The sequence below is a fragment of the Dipteris shenzhenensis genome, chromosome 20 (assembly GCF_047967505.1).
Source record: "Dipteris shenzhenensis isolate YYH24624 ecotype China chromosome 20, Dip_SZ_1.0, whole genome shotgun sequence".
NCBI classification, from domain to species: Eukaryota; Viridiplantae; Streptophyta; class Polypodiopsida; order Gleicheniales; family Dipteridaceae; genus Dipteris; species Dipteris shenzhenensis.
In genome coordinates this window covers 17,706,762-17,730,647 of record NC_141615.1, presented here as the reverse complement: position 1 = coordinate 17,730,647, position 23,886 = coordinate 17,706,762, and the positions used below count along the sequence as shown (strand labels likewise).

Here is a 23,886-nt window from a genome sequence, read left to right as displayed (position 1 = left end):
CAAGGCTTGAGATTGCTGCTCTGCATTTATTGCAGCATTCCCATTTCCTGCATCTGCATCTCCTACCATAACAGTTGGTGCATACCAGCTGCTCATTTCATCAAAAACAACATCTCTGCTCACTTGCATTTTGCGGGTGGAAGGGTTATAACAGCGATACCCTTTCTGGTGCAGAGCATATCCAATAAAAATGCATTTTTCTGCCTTTGGATCCAGCTTTGTTCTCTTCTCATCAGGAACATGAACATAAGCTATGCAACCAAATACCTTCAAGTGAGAAATATCTGGTTTTTGGCCTGTATACATTTCTTCAGGCGTCATGCCATGGACAGCTGTAGTGGGGGTTCTGTTCATAATATAAACAGTAGTTGCTACTGCTTCAGCCCAAAAATAATCAGGCATGTTTTTCTCATTTAGGATCGCCCGTCCTACTTCTGCAATATGCCTGTTCTTCCTTTCTGCAACCCCATTCTGCTGAGGGGTAGACCTGCATGAGTACTTCCTTTGAATTCCCTGTTCTTTCAGATATTCACAAAATTCTTCTGAAAAGTACTCACCCCCTCCATCAGATCTTAGCACTTTAATATGCACACCTTTCTCTTTTTCAACCATGGCCTTAAAAGCCTTGAAATGGCTGAACACTTCACTTTTGTGCTTCATAAAATAAATCCACACCTTCCTAGTGTAGTCATCAATAAACGTCACATAATAATGGCATCCACCAATAGAAGCAGCTTTGGTTGTCCAAACATCTGAATGGATCACTTCCAAAGGTCTTCTGCTCACCTTAGCATTTTTGGGAAATGCATGTCTGGCCTGCTTACCCATTTGGCATGCTTCACATACCTTTTGCATTCCCTCAACTCTGAATTTAGGCAAACCTGCAACAATGTTTTTCGTTTGCATAGATTTCAGCCTTTGTATATTCACGTGCCCAATGCGCTTGTGCCATATCTCAATATCTGCAATGACACCTCTCCCATGCGCAAACATAGCAGCTTTCACCTCAGGCATATCAACATCCAAGGTGAACATTCTGCCATTTTTGTTGCCTTTCGCAACCAAGCGGCACTTATTTTTCAAGTCCTCAACAAAGCATCCATCAGGATTAAATCTAACCTGCAAACCTTGCTCAACCATCTGGCCAACTGAAACCAAGTTCTTAGTGATTTTTGGAACATGAAGTACATCTGCCAAGTACTTCGTTTTGCCATCCTGCATAGCCAATGGCACTTTACCAACCTGCGTAATTGGGTGCGCAGTATCATCACCTGTTTCAACATAACCTGGCTTATCCAAATTTCTAACATCATGAAACCACTCACCATGACTGGTCATGTGGTTAGAGGCACCTCAATCAACATACCAAACATCATTGCAAGCTGCAGCATCTCCTGACATGGAGTTAACCATATGCTGCATCACAAAAAGGTGCTCATTTCTGTGTCACCATGCCCACTTGATGATGCATAGTTGCTTTGCTGCAACTTCCCACTTTTGATGTCATTCTGCTTTTTATAGCATGTATTCTCCTTGTGTCCAGGCTTTCCACAATAATAGCATTCTGTGCTGCTATTTACTTGTTGGTTCCTTTGCCATGAACCACGGCCTCTTTGGCTCCCCCTGCCTCTAGAACTACCACGTCCTCCTCCATAGGACTGGTTTTCCTGTTGTTGCTGTTGGTTCTGATTTCCTGCACGGCCACCAAAACGGCCTCTTCCTCTACCCCTGCCTCTACCTGTATTCGAGTAGAAAGCAGTCTCTTGAGAAGTTGAGGTGGCTGAACCACCATTCCTTTGCTCTTCACTCAGCAAGAGAGCAATAAGTTCCTGAAAATCAGGAAATGTTTCACGGACTCCAATGGATGTCCGAAACTGTGCATAATCTTTCCCAAGACCATTCAAGGTCACGGACACTAAGTCCTCATCATCAACAGGTGCTCCAATGGAGGCAAGAGAATCTGCAAGGCCTTTCACCTTCAAGGAATACTCATTTATATTCAGATTTTTCCTTTGCACATTGTGCAACTCCTGCTTTAGCTGCATCTTTCGTGCTTTGGTATTTGTGCTATACAGCTTCACCAATGTATCCCATGCCTCCTTAGGCATCTCTAGATCCTGTATATGCACAATCATAGAATCTGAAATGCTAACAGACAGCCAATACAGGCATTTTCTGGCTTTTTCATGCCATTCTTTAAAGGCCTTCAATTCAGCAGGAGTGGGAGCAGCACCCAAAACTGGTTCTGCAGTTTCACCACTGATGTACTCCCAAACTCCCTTTCCCATAAGGAAGTTTGTCATCCTGAACTTCCATGCTTGGAAGTTGTTCTTGTCAAGCTTCTCACTGACAATGGTAGACAGATTCTCAGACATTTTACAAATCACAAATTGCAACAGCAACCTGTAAACACAGCAAATGCCTCACAAGGGCAAATAGCAAAACTTCTGCGAAAAGCCTCACAGGGACAGATCTGCAACACTGACGAAAGTGGTATTTCACCACACAGTCACTTCCTAGTGACGATTTTGCATCAACAGGCAACAGGCATGAATCTGCAACTCCCAATATCTCTGCACACAGGCATACGATGCAATTTCTGTGGCACCTTTCCACCGACTAGCCGCGCGCAGTGGTCGCACAGCGAAAAACAGGGCTTTTTTCTGAGTGCCTGCGAAGAACTTCCGCCTTCAAAACGGGCCCCGAAACGGCCTCAAATCAAAAAAATGAAGTGACCGAGGGTTTCGCCCTCTCCCGCAGCATATACTGCACTCTCGCACACCGCGAAGGGCCTCTCAATCTGAAACAGTGCACTCCTGCACTTCTGGCTGTGCTACCTGCAGAGTTTTGCTCCCAAACTCGAAATAGGAAAGCAACACTGGTCCTCTTACCAGGACACCACAAACTTGGCTTGCTTTCTTGAGCTCCTTACCACGAACAAGGCTCTGATACCATGTAAAGAATAAGGGAGAGAGATAGGAGACTCAAGTTCAGCTTTCTTCACAACACACAAAAGAGAGAGGACACAAGGTTGGAGGGTGAAGCCTTTCTTCACTTTTTTACACAACAACAATACAATAGAATAGGGAAATACCCTATATGTCAAACCCTAGAATACGTGGTTCATATGTGAACCCAAACCAAAAACATACGTGGTAGTCTAACTACACCACGAGTACAACTAACATAGGCGGTGACATAAATGATAGTCATCCAGGAGATATATCGGGGGTAGAGCTTGATATCTCAACACTCCCAAGATGAGAAGTAACCATTTCCTATTTTTGGACCCATGCCACCTCCCACTACCTCTCATTGCTATTTGAAAGGATCTTTTTGTAGCTCCTTAAATTCTCTCCCCAACATCCTTATGTACATGCAAACGTCTTTACACTCTAGCGTTGACCACATCTCAAAACTTTGATGTATGCTGGTTCGTAAGCCCCCTCATATACTTAAGCATACATGTGCGATCATATAGGTAAGCATAGATGTGCGATCAAATTGCAACTCATGGGGGACGGAGATATCCCGATGTAGTTTACCTTGTTCATAGTATTTTTTATCAAGGAATTGGTGATGCCAATCCCTCATCATGTCTTGAAGTACTTCCATAAGCTAGTGTACGTGTGTTACAATTTGATACCCTCTCTCATCGGTTGATAATGTGTCTCATGTGATCCATGTCATATGGTAATCTGGCCGTTTTAGAGCCCCCAACACTATCTATTGTGTGAGACTAAACACCCTCCCTACTAACAAGGTTGTCCATCCTAATAGAAATCTATGTCAAAAACCTAATTGGAGTAGGTAGGGATTTGGGACAGATTTAAAACAAGCATTTTAAACTAGCAAATTAAAACATTTTAAAGGTTTTTTGGGTCCCCTAGAGCGATTGAAACTAGCCTAGTCACATTTTTTTACCGACACTCGACCGCAGGCAATTATCACACAGTAAGAGGACACACTGTGCAGTACAAAGCTAGAATTACCACTTGGTATGCATTTATACCAAGCGGTAATAGATATGCCACACGATATAGTGCCAATACCATGCAAGTTTGGCATTTATACCATGCGGTATTGTTGATATACCGTGCAATGTAGTATCTTATATATACTATGTGCCCACCTCGTACTATTTGCATTCCCGAGAATCTAGCTTTGCTTGGTTTATGACCCCTTCTTTGTAGGCTCTCCAAGGGTATTCCGCCAGCAGAATATGATTGGGGCAAGCTCTTCAAACCATATTTCTATGGCAGAATACACTTAGAGGGTCTATTATAAAAGTGTGATATATTTTTCTTAGCTCATCTTGAGGAACTATAAAGAGGATATTTGCTCAAAATTCCATGGTTCAGCCAATGGTGAAAGGAAAAGAAAGGATATTTGAAAGTCATAAAATAAGTTACCACTTGGATATTATATATGTTTATTATATAAAGGTATATTTATATCTATCTCTATTCATCAATATTTCATATTTACTTACATATTCCTTGAAATAATTTGGAATTTTGTGCCCCCCAAAAATGACTTGAGCCTATATATTTTGACCCCTCCCACCTTTTGTTTGCTCGTCGCTCGGGGGTTTTCACTCGGAAAATGGAAACCCCCTTTCAACATCATGGGAACATACATTCGCCAGCTAATAACAACCCATTGAAATTCTAGCCGGTTGTGTAGCTTGCAATTGCCAGCCTGTATCAACTCACAAATTACATGCTAGAGAGCATTACAGACCACACTTGTTTAGTTACTTATAAGATGAAACTTGTGGCATATTATACCACGAATTTATGTGTAGTTTGTAATACTTTCTTTTCAAAATAGTTAGTTGAACCTATGTCAGTATGTTATGTACGTCTAAACTCATGTTAGCTATGTCCAACCTAGGTAGGCATCCTTTACTCTATAGATCCGAACAAAGAATCATGATAAGTGCACATGTAGGTATTGCTGGCTACTGCACTAGTGTGTGTGAAATACCAACATTCGCGTATAGAGCATGATGTTGCAGATGATCATAGTGTAGATAGATGCTTACTTGGGAGAGAGCAAGACGTGGGAAAAGACAACTTGCCATCCCATGCCTATTTCCATAGGTGGATTACCACATCTGTAACCATCCATTATGTCGGGAGGGGGCAAGATGATTAGATGGTTGCTTTGTCTCGAGGTCTATCAAACTTACATTGTTTTTCGATGACATATTAGTGACATTGTCTTGAATTTCTGAAAACATATTAATGATATGAGATGGCTTATCTCTTTTACATGGACAATAATCATGGGCAAATAAAGAAGATAGGGTAGGCTCAGGGTAGGACAACATCAACTATAGAATGAGGCTCATGGATGAGGGAAAAATGTTGTAAAACTGCAAGATTTTGTTACAATGTTAGGTCATCAGAAGTGGATGTGCAACTTTTGCAACCAAGTCTTCACAAGACCTGCCTGAGGATAAGAAAACATTTGATTGGCAATGAAGAAAAAAAAATAAAGAGATGTGAGGGACCAAGTGTTGAATCTGTTGCTACCATCCTACAAGGCATTAACCATGCAGAAAGCAGAGTACCCCATGCACAAAATCTAAAGATATAAATGAGTGAATGTTTATATGACATTGATTTAGACCATGGGAGTTGTAAATCAATCAATTGCTAGTTTCATACATATTCTATTTGATGATATGTAAGTTGAGTCCAAAAATTTAAGATTATCTGTAACATGATCAAATTCTTTTAAATCTTCCAAATAGTTGTGTCACATGGTTGCAAAGTAGTTGGTATGTGTGAAATAACTATCATTTAGATGCTAGTGTGTGTGAAACATTCATGTATAGAGCATGATGTCACGAATGATCATAGTGCAGATAGGTCCTTACTCAAGAGAGAGTTAGATGTGGGAAAAGGCAATTTGCCATCCCATGCCTATGTCCATAAGCAGATTACCACATCTATAACCATCCAATATGTTGGGAGGGGGCAAGATGATTGGATGGTTGCTCTGTCTCGAGGTCTAGCACACTTACAAAGCATTGGTGAGTAAGACTGAGTGAAATGATTGTTTTCATGCAAGTCATATTGTCAAATAAATTTGATCAACGCAAGACAAATAAATTTGAAATGTATTTAGAAAGAAAATTTGTGCTTGTGAAACCTTTGCACATTATTGATCCATTGGTATGTGTATATAGAAGTGAACATGACTCTAGAGAAATAAGACCAAAACCCTGCAAAACTGTGTGATTATGTTATGCTCCTAACTGCCACAAAGTGGAGATGTAACATCTGCCACAAAGAGTACACTGGTTCATGTACTCAAATGCACAAACACTTCCTAGGTGATCCTAAAAGATAGATAAAAAAGTGTAGAGGGTTGGGAGTGGAAAGAGTAGTAGCCATTTTGGGTGGTGAAACATCTACAAGTGCAAACACGATTATGGATGATATAGTCATACACCACCAGTCTCAACTTGTAATTAAAGAAAGAACCATGGGTCTTCGATCCCCAAGTGAGTAATTGGCAAGACTATGGAAATTTGCTCGTGATGGAGCAGCAATGAAGACATGGGGGAGCACAAAAATGAAAGGGAAAGCATTGTTTATTCAATAGTAGAAGTGGCCTTAAGTAGGTAGCTAATACAATGCATGTGTCCATAGGAGAGAATCTCCAGATCCACAAATCACTCCACTGATTTCTCAATCAGGTCCATGATTATCTCAATCACACATGGAACCTTCTACCACCTAATCTAGCCACACCAACCATACACACACCATGTGGAAACACACATAAGCACATATAATCACACACTAACACATAGACCTTGAAACCCTTGGTATGAACCCATTACATCAATTTGTTCTTCATATCTCCCCACAAATTGATGACCTCAGCCCTAGCAGTAGTCCATGGGAAACTTCATGTCTTGCCCACCTCTAGTGACAATACTCATGATCCCAACCTGGCACTCACTCTAGTTGCATCGGCATGAATAGACTCATTTGGGCATCCTCCCCCAACATGATTTCACTTTGACTTTGGTCTCTTGGTTTACAATTGGGAGATTGGACAATGACTATGCATGGGAAATCCCATGGGTCTAGCAAGGTAAAACTCACATAAGACTAACAATCATTTGAGGGGGACATCCCAAGGCAAAGAACCCTCATTAACTCAGCACACAAAACATCTCAAAAGACAAATGTGTTATCAACCTTATCAAGGTTGACTTGAATGAGAGCAGTGGGAGCAGTAACCCTCTCTAGTTCTTCTTTTGTAGATAGAAATCTTTTGATCTTCCCATAAAATCCACATTCATTATTATTTGCTGATGAAGTCCTTGGATTGATGTAGATGAAGGTCTTCATGTGATTCTTCTTGAAGAGTCCATACTTGATCTTGGTACTAAATATCATTTTGATCATAACACAACCAAGATTATCACTTACAATCCTTTTTGACATTAAAGTCATGGGAGAGCACTGTGATGCCAAAAATTGATATTTTTAATTGGCATTGGTATTGTTTTTCTCTATGTTTGATAAGAGTTTGAGTATCAAGTGATAGCCTAGCGGCTCTCACTTATTTCTATTTTCTATGATATTGTATGGGATTGAGAGGATGAGTGGAATGGCTCATTGTAAATACCATAGGTATGAATTATAAATACCTTGGTATGGGGTGAGAGTTATTTGTGTATTGGATATTATGGAGTTTTTAGAAAATAGGAAGAGTGAGTCATATAAAGAGGTGGGCTCATATCCATGTGTTCCAATAATATAAGAGAGGCCACATGCCAAGCGTGTGGAAGGCATGTGGAGAAGTGTGAAGTCAAGAGGAATCCTTCTAGAATTCCTATGTGGAATAAGGAGGATGTGGACATGTGGAAAAGAGAGGGTCTCTATGGGCTTCATGTGGGGAGACTCTTGACTTTCTCAATATTTTAAGAGTCTTGAGCATCTTGTGATGGGACACATGGCAAGAGTAGCCAAAAAGGACATGGATGGTGACATACGGGCTTATGTGATTGATGGGGAAAGGAATCTACAGGCAGCAATTGTAAATGGGTGAAGGAGGGTAACAAAATCTCTATAAAAGGAGCCCTCCTCTCCCTTGTTCATCAATCTCTTCCGCCATTAGGCCTCATGTTACTGTAGCTCTAGTCTCCTCAAGCCTCTTCCATGAGCCTTCTCTCCCTTTGGTAGATATTCTCTTATGTAGACTCTTGAGTCCATCTCTCTCTAGTTTATTCTCTCTCTATGAGTAGCCTTGGAGCTTCCGCTCCCTCTTGTATGTAGGAAACCTCTTATTCTCCCTTGTGTTTATAGTGTTGGAGTGGATTCTCACTCTATTGGTAATGAAGGTCACTTTAGGTTCTCTCTCTCTTGAGTGTCTCTTCCCTTTTCTTTCTTTCAAAGCCTTAAAAGTTCTTTCTATTTAGCCGCTCACTGTGCACACATGGTCCATTGGTTTCCTGAGCCACCATGCAAACTTCTTCCCCTCTTCTAGGAGAAATCTATGAGGGGTAGATCGTTGATGAAGGTGGAGTCTTCAGGGAGCATCCTGCTCAGGCAAAATTAGCATGGGTGGAGGGTAGTTTTCATGACAGTTTGAGCCCCTATTAGTGTTTTGCTCATAACTTTATGCTCGATAGTCCGATTTTAATGAAATTTATATTTGCACGAAGCTCTCTTTAAGGCGCATGTTTATATGTGATCAAATCTTGAATCAGATATTGTTGCAAAAAGTTATGAGTCTTTGTGTTTGATAGTCTATTTTCATGATAGTTTTTACCCTTGTCTAGTAAACTGTCCATAACTTTTTGACCGCTTCTTTGTTTCTTACGAAACATATATCAGCACGAAGATCTTTTTAAGGGCATGTCTCTTTATGCTTAGATATTGAATAAGATATTGCTGCAAAATGTTATGAGTCTCTGTGTCTGATAGCCTGTTTTCATGATAGTTTTTACTCCCTTCCAGTAAATTGTCCATATCTCTTCAATCGTCTATCTGTTTTCAATGAAACTTATATCAACATGAAGCCCATCTTAAGGCACATCTCTTTCTATCTTTGAATCTCTAATATCATGTCTCTACTGAAAGTTATAGGCCTCTGTGTCTAATGATAGTTTGTAGAGTGTTTTGAGCTAAGTGTAAAGGTGTCTATGAAGGAGGTGCAATGCTTCCTCGGAATCTACCCATCCGACCCAATCAGCCCCTTCAAACTCCTCGATATATATAAGTTCATGTCATGTTGAGCTGGAAGATCTTCTTTCAACAACGTATCGCTCTCCTCTTTCACACAGAGCGACAGCTCATTGAGATTATGGCCTCTGCTGATCCTTTCCTTCTCCCTACGCTTGAGTACATCACTTGGGATGTTACCATCTTCATTCTCATCTGGGGGAGGAAAGTATGGTGTGGTATCTTGGCATAAAAGCTTCTTTTTAATGTCCCATTCTCAATGATAAATATCTTTGTCATTCAGTTCGAAAGTAACAGGAAGTAAAGAGGTGCGTGAAGTTTATTACCCCCAACTTCATGTCACTTCTTTTGGTGGAGACATCGGGTACGTTTGGTATTGGATTCATCCCACCTTACTAAATGGTCTCGGGTGTACTTGATTGCATGTTATGCCTAGTATAGGCATGTGTTTCTGATGAGATAAAGAGAATGCCTGGAAGAACTCCGTTAGAAGAGATTGTAGCCCGTTTAAGAGAACTTGAAGATTGTGAAGGTGATGCTCAAGCTATTCGCACAGTCACCATGATCATATCTTTTATGTTTGCACTGTTGAATATGTTGGTGAATTGACAATGCCATCAGCAGGCACAATGATAGATTGGGGATTGTTTCATGCACTGGTAGCTTGGTGTGAAGAAGAGTTGACTCTTTGGGTAGTTTTTGACTATAACAATGGAGTGGTGATTCTGAATGCTTTCAACTTCTTTTGCTATGCAAATGATGAAGAGTACAATATCTTGAAGCTTTTATGTGCACTTCCTATTGTGCGAAGGGGGTGATTCTGGAATGCATGTATACATAATGTTTTCATGGTGCTGGTTGGTCACTTATTTTTGAAGACTTTATTGAGGATCACATTGTGGAGGGTTTTCAACAAGTGGTTATGCATAATAAGTCGGTCTTGGTATACTAATGCTCTATGGGATCTTGTTTGGATCTTGTTTGGGATATTATTTGGATCTTGGTGTTTCCTTTTTGTGTTTCATCATGATGAAGATTCTAGTGTTTCGAGGGACCCAAGGGGAAGACCCAGAGTCTTATCTTCCGGATTTTATTCGAGGATGCCGGCTTTTTGGATGGTCCATGAAGGATTGGGCGGAGATTTTGCCTGATTTTCTTAAAGGTGTAGCCTTGAGTTGGCATGAGACCTTGCCAGACTCTACCAAGGAGGACTGGGACCAAGTGGTGGTAGCAATGAAGCAGAGATTTGGGGCAGTGGAGTTGCCAAATGCTTTGATGTTGCAGTTGGACTAGTTCTATCAAGGAGAGGGTGAGTTGGTCTGTGCATTGGCAATCCAATATGAAAATTTATGGACAAAGTATGAAAGAGCAGCTTTGTGAGCTGTGGCATCTACATCATCGGCCCCTCAAAGTCTCTCAAGGATGGAGCACTTAAATATGAGCAAATTTGTTATGGCTTTGGAGCCTGGTCTTTGCTCAAAAGTAATGAGTAAAGATCCAACAACATACGTGGAGGCACTTTGCATTGCGACCAAGAAATAAGCTTCTCTAAAGATCGAATCCTCTTTTGTGTCTTCAACAGCTTCAACTTCTAAGGTGGAGGTAATGGGCACTCCTCAGGTACCAAAGTCCTCTGAGTTAGATCATAATATCTCCCAATTGATGGCAGAGTTTGCTGATTTGAAATTGCATTTGGTTAATGCACGACAACCTAAAGCACCAAAGAGTAAAGATAGGCCTCGAGATAAGAGTGGGGTCACTTGCTATGAATGTAATGAAAAAGGTCACTATCGCCCTGAGTGTCCTAGATTGAGAAAGAAAGAAGAAAAACAAGTATCCTTGTTAGAAACTTCAAACTCCTCGATATATATCAGTTCATGTCATGCTGAGCTGCAAGATCTTCTTTCAACAACGTATCACTCTTCTCTTTGGCATAGATCGGCTCACTGAGATTATGGCCTCTGCTGATCCTTTCCTTCTCCCTATGCTTGAGTACAACATCACTTGGGATGTTACCATCTTTATTCTCATCTGAGGGAGGAAAGTATGGTGTGGTATCTTGGCATAAAAGCTTCTTTTTAATGTCCCATTCTTAATGATAAATATATTTGTCAGTTAGTTCGAAAGCAGCAGGAAGTGAAGAGGTGCGTGAAGCTTATTACCCCCAACTTCATGTCACAGCACCCGAAGAAATATGGTATAACTTTATAGCTCAACATATAGTCATCTCCATATGAATGCAAAGAAGTTACATTCATCATAAGATATGCTACATACACCACTAAGTCATCTCCAAACATCATGTATGCTACATCCTTGTTGTCAATGTAGCCCTTCATCCAAACAGATGACTCAAAAACTATGATTTTCATCATGATAGTCAAATTTTTTACCATAAAATACTTCATCCATCCACTTATATGACAAGCAACCATCAAAGAAGAGTGAAAGTAGCAAAGTAACCAAAGTTTTGAGCACATAACCATCAACATTGCATGTAACATGAGGAAGTAATGCAAAAAACCCCCAAATCAAGTAGTCAAGAATTGGAGGATCAAATTTGCACTGTTGGAGTTGGATTTCAAAGGGATTTTAGCATGGAAAGGAAGCTCTCTTACCAAAGATTGTCCACCAAGGAGCAAAGGCAAAATGTACCACCAAATCACCATAGCCAAAAGTCCAAATGTCGTCTAGTTTTTTGCCAATTTCTCTTTGAAAACTAATGCATTTGGGTTCAATTTCAACAACAAACTCATAATAGGGTTGCCTAAGTCTAGCTATGAGTGATTAGGGAAATTTGATGCCCTGAAGGAGAATACATAGAAAGTTTTTCAGACTATTAGAGTGGTGGCACGGGTAGCAGGCGAAACTATCCTCTAATTTCTTGGAGCTGTAGGTTTGCCCTATCACAAGGTATCTCCAACTCAAAGGGTTTGGGAAATGGTTTCCTAGATTGGGAGAAAAAGCTTAAGGAAGATAGGGAAAGAAGGTGGAAGACAACATGAGAGAGATGGGGAAGATGATGGCATGGCAATTTTGGAAGCTTTCGAGGCTCATAGAGGCCAGAGTGGCTCTGATACCACATGATGGAGTAGCAATGAAGACATGGGAAAGCACAACAATGAAAGGGAAAGCAATGTTTATTCAACAATAGACGTGGCCTTAAGTAGGCAACTGATACAATGCATGTGCCCACAAGAGAGAATCTCCAGATCCATAAATCACTCCATTGATTTCTCAATTAGATCGATGATTATCTCAATCACACCCATTGGAACCTTCTACCACCTAATGTAGTCACACCAACCACACACACACACACCATGTGGTCACACACACAAGAACACATAATCACACACTAACACATAGACCTTGAAACCCTTGGTATAAGCCCATTACATCAATTTGTTCTTTAGCTCACAAAGTGCAACTACACATAGTAGTGGCGCAGGGTCCATTGCATAGTCAACAAGTTGCTTGAATGTGCATATGGAAAGAGGACAATGTAGTAATGTGCCTCATTTGAATGCACATGAATGTGTGTAGCAACAACAATCCTTGGAAGCTTCCTTCAAAGCAAAACATATCCAGAAGGTGCAACAAGATGTATTTGAGGCTACCTGTGGCACAGGATATACATTGAGCATGGTGCAAAGCCCACATTGGGAAAAAGCCATGGACTTTGTTGCTAAAGCTAGCCCACCGGCTTTCACAATGCCTACTTATGATGCCATTCCTAATAGCATGTTGGATGCATACTACAATATGATGAAAGAGGAGATGCAGCAAGTGGTTTACGATGGCATTGAGAAAACGGCCTGCATCATTGTATCAAACGAATGGAAGAATGTTAGTAAGAGGCCCTTGATCAATGTCATGGTTGTGACATTCAAAGGTGAGGCTTTTCAACAATTGATTGATATGAGTGGTGACACCAAGATAGGAGAATTTATTACAGAGCATCTAAGTAGATGTATTGAAGATATTGGTCCTGACAATATTATTCAACTGAATACTGATAATGCTAAGAATTGTCAAAAGGATGGAAAAATTAAAAATCATAGATATCGATGTATTTGGACATTGCCATGCTCGTGTCACTACCTGGACCTTGTCTTGGAGGATTGGTACAGAACATTTGAGACCCAAATCTTCAAGGTTGCTGTGGATGAGGCTCAAAAGTTCGTGTTATCCTTTATTAACCACGAGCGATTGCTTGGTATATTTAGGAATCACAAACCCACGAAGCACCCACTAGAGCTTCTAAAGCTAGGTGAAACACATTTTGGCACAAACTATATAATGATGGAGCAGTTGTTAAAGCAGTAGGGGCTTGTAACAGTGCAGAGACTACAAAGTGGATAGCCAAGCCATGCTCCAGTGATGCTCATACCAAATTCACTGAGTCAAAGACACTTTGTAATAATCATGTGTTTTGGAAGAGGGTATCTTCTATGGTGGAAGCGATGAAAGCAATTTGGTTTGCAGTTCATAGATTGGATGTGAAAGGGCCAAGCATGGGGAGTGCTTATATGGCTTGGTGGACTGCTAAGAGTGATGTTTTGAAGGAAGATGCAAGGCTAGGAAAAGGTGGCTACAGTTTGAGTTGACTGACCATATTGCAAAAGATGGTGCAAAAATAATGGAATTAGGCTCACAACTCTTTGCACTATGTTGCCCATATATTAGATTTGCAATGGTGGGAATACTGTAGAGAGATAGATGTATAGATTATGCAGTCATGGTAGCATGATCTTCTCGGAAGTTTCTTTGAGGATAGGATAGAGTATGCCTTTGCTATTAAGGAACTCTCAACTTTTTGAAATAGAGGACTATTTGCCTATCCAAGAATCAAACAATTAGCCAAAGATATGCTAGCATGGAGATGGTGGGAAGAGTGTGGAGTGTCCATGCCTCAATTGCAAGCCTAGGCCATGAAGTTATTGTCACAACCTTGTAGTAATTTCTCTAGTGAACAAAACTGGAGTAACTACAAGTTTTTGCATTCCATCACACGGAGCCGCTTGACATCAAAGAGATTTGAGAAGCTGGTATACATCTATGTGAATGGTAGAGTGCTGGATGATGTGAAAGGGGTGTGCAGTGATCGGTGATATGCCAAAGTGGCTACACATAGATCTTCCAGGTCCATTGGATGATGCTCCTGTACTTACACACCGTGAACCAAATTCTAGTGACTCAAAAGAAGAGGTGTTGTCTAATTAATGTTGCAATTGGAGGGAAAATGAAAATGAGACATTGCAATTCACACTTCTTTTTTGTCATCAAATAAAATGTTGCAATTCTTTTAAAATGCAATTGTTCTAAACTAAAAATATTTAAAATGCAAATCATTTGAAATGCAAATCACTTAAAATGCAATTCTTCTATGTCATCGTTTGCAATTCTTGTTTGTAATATGCAATTCAATCCAATGTCTTTGGCATGCACATCATGACGTTATAAATAGCAAGTGGTGGAGCAATGGGTGCTAGCCACCGTTGATGGTCATAAATCTTCCATGGACACTTTACTCAAGGAGCTTAAAACTCATCAAAGTGTGCAAAAAAGATTTATAAATTCAAGAATGGCTAATTTGAAAAGTTCTAGTAGAGTGTATGATCTAGATTGGACTTCATATATCCCAAATCAGCAAAATATTTATCGATTCTGTTGTACCAAATTCTGGGTGCTTGCTTTAATCCCATAGAGACTTTTCTTGAGATGGCAAACCTTATTTTCTTTTCTTGGTTCAACATAACCTGCTAGTTGTTGTATGTAGACTTCCTCGTCTAGGTAACCATTGAGAAATGCATTCTTGACATTGAGCTGGTACACATTCCATCTACTGAGTGTCACTAGTGATATCAAGAACCATATGGAATCCATCTTTGCTACTGTAGCATAAGTCTCATCATAATCCTGACCATATTGCTATGCAAATCCTTTTGCAACTAGTCTGGCTTTGTATCTTTGAATACTGCCATCTGGATTGTACTTCACTTTGTATACCCATTTGTTTGCTATGGCCTTCTTTCCTAGTGGAAGGTCGCATAATTCCCAAGTATTATTCTTATACAAAGCATCCATTTCTTTATTCATAGCACTTTGCCATTCGGGCTTGTCTACTGCATCTTCGAAGTACAATGGCTCTTCTGTAGCCATGATGGTAGTCATAAGAGTAGAATTGGTGGTTTCAACCTGAATTGCTTTGCCTTTCTGAGCATATGTCAATCTGGATGGTTGTTTGCTTCCCCTCTAGTAGTCCATCTGAGCTGCTATGGCTTTGCTTGGGGTGTTGTTGGCAATTCTTGCTCTTCTTCTTCAACTTGTTTTGTAGAGGATGGTGAAGTCGATGCTTCTATCTCCTGTGTGTTTGAGGTTTTCCATTCTAATTCATCCTCATAGATTGCATCTCTGGAGATAATGACCTTGCGGTTGATGGGATCATACAAGTTGTATGCTTTGCTTTCTTCACTGTGGCCAACAATGATGCATTTACATGACTTTGCATCTGATTTCTTGTAATGATCATCATGTATGTGGGCATATGCTATGTAACCAAATATGCAAAGATGCCCAATGTGTGGCTTGTGTCCAATGAATGCTTCATAAGGTGTCATACCTTGAATCGGTTCTATAGGAAGCCAATTAAGCAAGTAGTTTGTAGTGGCTATTGCTTCTATCCAATACTAATTCAGAAGATGCTTCTCACTAAGCATTGCTCTAGCACTTTCTACTAAAATACCATTCTTCCTTTTAGCTCTTGCATTCTGCGCACAAGTGAATTGTCTTCGTATGACGTGGCTTCTGCAAAAGTTCATGAATGCTGAAGACATGTATTCACCTCCTCTATCTGATCTCATGACTTTAATCTTTAGATTTCTCTTTCATACACATTAGGAAAAAAGGGAGCTCATTTTGGGGCCCTGTAAGAAATTTGCTATTTTCTCTTTTATCTCTCTTCTAAAATGTGGAAAAAGCAATAAAATATGGATATTTGTTAGTTTAGGACCACAGGTGTGTCCGTCCATGGAGGAATAAAAAAGCCCTTTCAAATAATTGAGAAGACGCTGCATTAAACTCTCCATATAGATCCCGCATCTCTTTTGACGGTGGCCTCTCATAAAGAATCCATCATGCCATCACTAATCCATTTGTTTTCAAATATTTGAATTATTACTAGGAAAGATTAGATGAGTTTTATAAAAAAGCAGACAAGATGAAGAACCAACCCTCATGAAATGGCTACATGCAACCATGCTATTGAGGAAGAACCTCAAAAGAAGCAGCTACACCATTTACATATTGATTTAGAAGAAAGATATGTGCCACTATAGAAAAGAGGAAAGGTTCCACTTGTGAATGCTAAGAAAAAGGAAAACATGAGAAGAGTAGGCTCCCAACATATCGAGTTATGGTGCGATGGAAAGATTTGCCCAAAATGTCCATTGAGAAATTTGAGCCCTCCATTTTCTAATCCGACAACGCTAGTGAGGTTTGTGGGCAATGAGAACAATGGAATGTATGGATACATTTCAACTCAATACTCAACTACAAAAATGTACAAGACATTGTGTGTCCGAGAAAGAATGGAGAAGGACCAAGAAATGTCGATAAATTCATACTTGAAAGAGCAGCTACAAAGGGAAATCGAAGAGCATTCAAAGACAAAGAATGAGCTAAGGAGAGCAAGAATGAAGAGAACCATTCATGGAGAGAGACACAAAGCAAGAGAATTCGAAACATTGCAGAGTTGAAAGCTGGTACTGGAGGATGTAAGCGCAGAGTACAAAAAGCAAGGTAAGAGTACATCTTGTTTAGCCATTGTATTTGTATGTATGTGTCTGTCTTGCAAGAAAATCTATAATATTGATAAGTTTACTTGTTGCAGGAAAATTTTAGGACTTGAGAAAGAAAACATTGATCTTAATTTAATTCATGTTAAACAAATGAAGGGTTTAGTCTCCACTGTTGTTGCAAAGAACATGATGGAGGAAAAGAAGTTTAAGAAGGTAAAACGTGAAGTGCTTGAAGACTTTGTATCGGAAAGTAAAGCTGATGTCACGAAAATTCAAGAGGCTCTTGATGTGAGCGGAGTGAGCAGAAAGGTATATGCTTCAATATTTAGAGTTGTATCATCAACGTTAAAAGACTAATGCAAAAACATGATGTCCAAAGAAAATTCAGGTGAATCTGCAAGATAGTTGTCTTGATCATTCAAAAGATGAAGCAGATGACTTCTAGCTAATGCAGTAGAATTAGACAACTGAAGAAGACAATTGGAAAGGTAGATCAAGACTGTGGTGTGTTTAAGTACCTGTAGCCTTTCTCTCCATGGCTCTTTGCACAAGTATAGGTAGGTGGGGATAATGATGGGAAAAAAGCAAGGCATAATGTATTGTCCAGATGAAAATGGGGAAGAAGATGAAGATTCAAAACTGTTGAATGGATGGGAAAAAGTGAAGATAAGAGTAGATGGCAGAGATATCTATTCAAGTCATACTTGTCAGCCACACATGCCAAAACTAGTCTTCAAGGTACTATATTTAGAGTATCTAGTGATTGCATGCACCTATTTTTAGACCAAGCTGCCATAAGCATTCCTGTTGTCATCTCCATATCTAGTTTCATCTTCCTCCCTACAGGCTCTAGGTCCTTCCCCCAGACCCACTATAGCTGGACCTAATATAGCTCTAGGTCCTTTCCCTAGACCCACTACAGCTCTATCTAAACCCATCAAGCTGACACCCATCAAACTATTATCCACACTGACCCACTACAGCTCAAGATACATCAAGCTGACAACCATTAAGATGGCACCCATCAAGCTCTTCTCAAGTTGATACATACTAATAAGGTTAGTACCTTTTGCTAGAAAAGGTGATATTCATGTTTCTTCAGGAAAACAACTCCAAATTACGTTTTTAATCTAATACTTGCACACCTAGCATATTTTGCTAATAAATGCAATATAGTGTGTTTAAATGGAAAAGAGCCTCAAATCACGTTTTTGTGGCAAAAGAAGTTATTCTCTATGTGATGTGTCACTGGCACCTAAGGAATGGTGAGGTCTACACAATCACAGATCAAGAAAACGCTACTGCCCACAAATATAACAGATTCCTAAGTGGTATATATGAGTACCTGGATTTGTTTTGTCCATGGCTAACCTTGGTGACTTGTCTGTGGCTCTTGCACAGGTGCAGTAAGGGGGGGGTGTTGGGGGTATGATGGGAGTAAGGGGGGAGGGGGGGTGTTGAAGGGATGATGGGAGTAAAGGGGGGGGGGGGAGATGATGGCAGTGATGCAAGGTAAGGATGTGTAGGGATGGAGGAAAGTGTAGATAAGGGGAAAGGGCACAGTTTTCAATGCATGACACATCTGCCTTGTCAGCCACACGTGTGGAAAACGGTCTTCTAGGTTCATGTGCATTTATTTCCTCATGATTAAACACATTTCGAGACAAAACTGCCTCTAAGTAGAGTTAGCCTTCATTTCATCCCTATCTCTAGTTTCAGTTGCCTCCAACCTCACTACCTCACCAGCTCTAGCTCCAACCTCACTACCTCACCAGCTCCAACTCCAACCTCACTACCTCACCAGCTCTAGCTCCAACCTCACTACCTCACCAGCTCCAGCTCCAACCTCACTACCTCACCACCTCCATCATAGAGTCCCACTGCAGCTCCAACTCCAACCTCACCAGCTCCACTACCCACTGCAGCTCCAGCCTTAACCACCCCAGCTCCATCTCACACCTCTCTAGCTCCACCAACTCTAGCTCTACACACAAGCCTAGGTAAGCAATCTATCTCCTATCATTGGTTTATCCTATTGTTAAGGTGAAATAACCATTCCATAGCTTTCTCTCAAAGACACTCCCTGAAATGTTTTTTTGAGCACATCTCATCTGTAAAATCTAGGGTTTAGGAGGATGGTGGAGTACAACTAATTGATTAGATTGGGCTTAAGCAAAATTTGCTCCAAAACATGATTTGAGCTCTTTCTTTGTTTTTCTCTTCCATATCACGTTTTCTAGCAAAAAGTCCTTCCTCTTGATGCAATAAGTTCAAGTAAATGCCTAATAGCTATTGATGAAGTAGAATTAAATAGATCAAGACTAGGGCTTTTGCATAAGTATAGGTAGGTGGGGATAATGATGGGGGAAAACACATGCCAAAACTGGTCTTCAAGGTACTATATTTAGAGTATCTAGTGATTGCATGCACATATTTTTAGACCAGGCTTTTTAGAGTATCATTCATTTTGTCCTCCCTACAAGCTTGTGCACACCTAGCATGTTATATACGGTGTTTTTATGGAAAAGAGCCTCAAATCGCGTTTTTTGGAAAAAAAAGTTATCTTCTATGGACCAAGTACTGGCACCAAAGAAAATATGAGGTCTACATAATCACAGATCAAGAAAACACTAGTAGCAAACAAATGTAGCAGATTGCTAAGTGGTAGAATGAGTACCTAGATTTTTTCTGTCTGCTAGAGGGATGGAGGAAAGTGTAGATCAAAACTGCTAGAGGGATGGAGAAACTATAGATAAGAGGAAAGGGCACAATTTCCAATGAATGTCACATCTGTCTTGCCAGCCACACGTGTGGAAAATGGTCTTCTAGGTTCTTGTGCATTTATTTCCTCATCATTGTTTGCATAGATTTTGAGACAAAACACCGTCTCAAAATAGGTACCCTTCATTTCATCCCTATCTCTAGTTTCAATTACCTCCAACCTCACCACCTCTAGCTCTAACCCCACTACCTCACTAGCTCCATATCTAGCTCTAACCTCACTACCTCATTACCTCCATCACAGAGTCCCACTACAGCTCCAAATCCAACCTCCCTCACCAGATCCACCACCCACTGTAGCTCCAACCACAACCTCCCCAGGTCCATCTCACACCTCCCTAGCTTTAGCTCCTGCTATACACATAAGCCCAGGTAAGCAATCTGCCACAAGTCATTGGTTTTTCCTATTAGTAAGGTGAAATGACCATTCCATAGCTTTCTCTCAAAGGCACTCTATGAGTTGTTTTTCTGAGCACATCTCATCTGCATTGTAGGGTTTAGGAGGATGGTAGAGTCCAAACTGATTGATTAGAGTAGGCTTTAATATATTTTCTCAAAAATGCGATTTGAGCTTGTTCTTTATTTTTCTCCCCCATATCGTGTTTTCTAGAAAACTTTTAGCATGCTGAGTGTTCCTGGGGTATGTCCAAAGATATTTGCTAAAAAACGTGATTTGAGGCTTTTCTCTATCTTTTTACACCATATCGCGTTTTCAAGCAAACTCTTAGGTTGCTGATTTCCTTGTGATGTTTGGGTTTTTTTCCAAGAGAAGAGCACAATATACTATGGCAAGAACCAAAGCAAAAGCAAAAGGAAAGGAAAAGGATCGGACATTGCAGGGGCTGCCACAACTCCATCCAGGTCTAAATCTTCAAAGAAGGGGAAGCCTATGCACATGCTAGCAAGGAACAAGAAGAAAAGAGTGAGCCAAAGCAGATCTATCCTGATGGAGATCAGGAAGGCTCAGAAAGCCATAGGATATGCAATACCCATGGCACCATTCCAGAGGCTAGTCAGGGCAGTATGCATGAACTGGCATCTGGACTTTAGATAGCAAAGGACTGCACTACTTGCTCTCCAAGAAGCTACTGAAGAGTGGCTCATAGAGTTTTTCATGGACACCATGATGGTAGCAGCACATGCACACAGGTCACTATCATGAAGAAAGACATCCAAACACTTTTTGGGTTAGATATAGATATGACAAGATCCTTAATGCAGAGGATTGGGATGATCTGAAAATGAGGAATATCTTGTTGATACCTCCAGCCAGGAAACCTAAAGATGATGGATTCAAGGTTGTAAAGATGTTTCACCAACTTCATACCAGAGGCAAGGTTGCCTATGAAGAGTCCCTCAAGGAAAGAGTCAAAGAAACAGTGTCTGTCTTGCAATCTCAGACATTAGTGAGGATAGTGCAAATTCAGCAGAAGCTCCTACAACTTGGACCAAGGATCAGAGTAGCCATCTAGATTGTGAATGATGACATGACCTGGGACTTGATAGAAGACTGCATCATGGCTTTAGCACAGAAAGAAAAACATGTGACTTGCACAATCATGCTTGCAGCTCTATAGTAAGTATATCTTTCTATGTCAATTGTGTTTATCTCTTTGTAGCATTCACTTTTTCATAAGCTAAGTGAAGTTATTTTCTGTAGTTTTTTGAAGAGTCACATCCACCAGAGCCTTCAACACTCTGTGTATATAGTTGATCCAGCTATGCCTTTCAAGTTGAAAGATAAGAAGACGTCAACCAAAAGAATTTCCAAGTGGTTTTGTTTTTGTAATTTGGATGTGGTTGATATGATTCTCCTCCCATATTGCTCAGAGTATGTTCCCTAACCTTTTCCACTACTACCCTCTGTTGTCAAAATCTTGATTGTTTAAATTAAATTTATACCCTCTTGGTCTAGTCCCCTCATGTTATTTGTTTCTCTTGCAACAATCATTGGAGTTTGGTACATATAGATGTATAGCAAAAGCTATGCTATACATTCGACTCCTTAAAGGATACCCACCAAGATTTAGAATTGTAAGTCAGTCATTGCCTATACTTTTTCTCTAAAATGCAATTTTTAGGTTTTCTCTTGAAAAGTCAGCCATATCGCATATACTTGCAGAAGTGTGAATTTTATAATTTGTTGCCCTTCATTCCCATTGCAGTTGTCTCAAAAGACTAATGGATGCACTGGACCTCCATGATCCAAAGTTAAAGATGTTAGATTCACCTCACCCAATGTCATTGCGAGTACAGTAATCATTGTCACTTATCTTTATCTCCCTCTTATTTTTGCACTCTTCATAGTCCAATATATATTTTAGCTTTCTATTTTGATAAAACAGACACCACAACAGGAGGATCCTTTCTCCTGTGGATGGAGGACTCTCATCAGTGCCAAATATATGATGGACACATACTTTTCAGAGAAAGAGCCTGAATTTGTGAGTGCTTTCATTGCATACTATTTGAAAGTTCTAAATTTAATGCATTGATATAAAAATATTGAAAACATTCTTTGTTTTTATTGCAGATGAAAGAGGATAGTTTTGGCTCCGAATATGTACATAGCTTCAGAGCAAAGACAATTCTAAAGCTGCTAGAGCACTCTTCCCCTTGTCCAGCACCAGACCAACCAGTCCATATAGGAGAGGGCTCAAAAGGCACTGAGGATCTCCGAGTTGAGCAAGAGGCTCAGAATGTCCCAGGCACTAGCAATCTAGAAGACATTCTAGAAGGTGTCAGTGTTGATGAGCTGCTTGATCTTTTCCAAAAGCCCGAGCCTATGCACGAGGAGGCAGGGACATCAAAGCAGCATGAGGCCGGAGCCCAAGCCCATGGATGAGGAGGTAGGGACACCAAAGCAGGAGGAGTTGATGCAAGAGGAGGCAGGGGGAGTGGATGCAGGAGGAGGTAGTACCGACGGAGGATGTGTAGCAACAAGATCCACAGCAGGATGTAGAGCAACTGGATCCACAATAGGATGTACAATAGCAGGATCCACAGCAAGATCCACAGCAACATGATCCAGAGTAGCAGGATCCACAGCAGTAGCAATCTGAGCAACATGTGGAAGATTCTTGGGAGTCTCCACTGCAAAAAAGTCAAGAGAGAGATTTTGAGCAATAATAGAAAAATAGATGATGCTTGTAATCAATTTCTATTAATACATCAAATGTCAAATATATTTTTTTGGTTGCAAGTAATACCTGAGTCAATAGCTTTGTATTATTTGAATTGTTCTATTTATAATGTCCTTGCATTGAATTTTATTTTCGCTCCTTTGAAGTATCTACAAAAATAAATTTTTAGTAATATGTAAATATATTATGCAAATGTAAAGAGAATCAAATTAAGAGAAACACAAGGTGGTCAAATTAGGAGAAACACACAGTGGAAACCAACTTACTTTCCTGTTGTCCGAAATGAATGAAAATTCTTTATGGATATTGTTCTCAGTCTCCATAATAATGTCATTGCGTATTTGATAGAGAGTGCAGCATTGTCCAAGTGAGATGGATGTTAGAAGGATGTCATTCTCAATAACATTGATTTCAATTATTGGACCTGATGACCTCTTGTCTTGGTCCATTGCCACAAGTTTTGTGCCTATCATCCTACTGCGTTTATAGTAAAAAGAGAAAATAAAGTTTTGCAAGGCAATCATGTACTTCATGTTGATGGACTTATGAGCAACCTCACAATACACATTGTTGGCCACCATTCTATCCCAACCATTATCCAAAAATTTTGGAATTGGAACTTCGTCATACCCTTTTGCTCTAAAAGTCAACATTGTTTTACAAACTTTAACTGGATAATCCAGAAAAAGTTCTACAAAAACTATAAGTGGCATGAAAACATTGATTTTAACTATCTTGGTAGTGATATTTGGTTTCAGGGAATGCTGTACTTCCGAAAATAGTTTAGCTCTGTAGGATTCTCTGATGTTGCCATCAAGGACTAGCCAATCAACTGTATTCCATGCCGGGAGATCTTGCTTTTTTAATAAACCGTGTGAGTGAGCATTGTCCATCAATTGATAAAAGTGATCATAAAAAAATATACCCGATTCAGCCGAGGTTGTT

At 40.2% G+C, this 23,886-nt stretch overlaps 1 protein-coding gene across 1 annotated transcript; it reads left to right on the top strand.

The window, feature by feature from the left end:
- The first annotated feature begins 12,890 nt into the window (after positions 1-12,890).
- Positions 12,891-22,643, top strand: LOC147889368 (uncharacterized). Its single transcript, XM_087391241.1, has 3 exons — positions 12,891-13,064; positions 22,123-22,242; positions 22,332-22,643. The coding sequence occupies exons 1-3, from the start codon at positions 12,891-12,893 to the stop codon at positions 22,641-22,643; spliced, it is 606 nt and encodes a 201-aa protein (XP_087247367.1).
- Positions 22,644-23,886: the final 1,243 nt, after the last annotated feature.

Excerpts from the sequence above, each read along its gene's own strand:
- LOC147889368 (XM_087391241.1), top strand. The coding sequence starts at position 12,891 with ATGGACTTTGTTGCTAAAGCTAGCCCACCGGCTTTCACAATGCCTACT. Across the intron at positions 13,065-22,122 it reads TATCAAACGAATGGAAGAAT|CTTTCTATTTTGATAAAACA; the intron begins GTTAGTAAGAGG and ends TATATATTTTAG. Across the intron at positions 22,243-22,331 it reads CAGAGAAAGAGCCTGAATTT|ATGAAAGAGGATAGTTTTGG; the intron begins GTGAGTGCTTTC and ends TTTTTATTGCAG.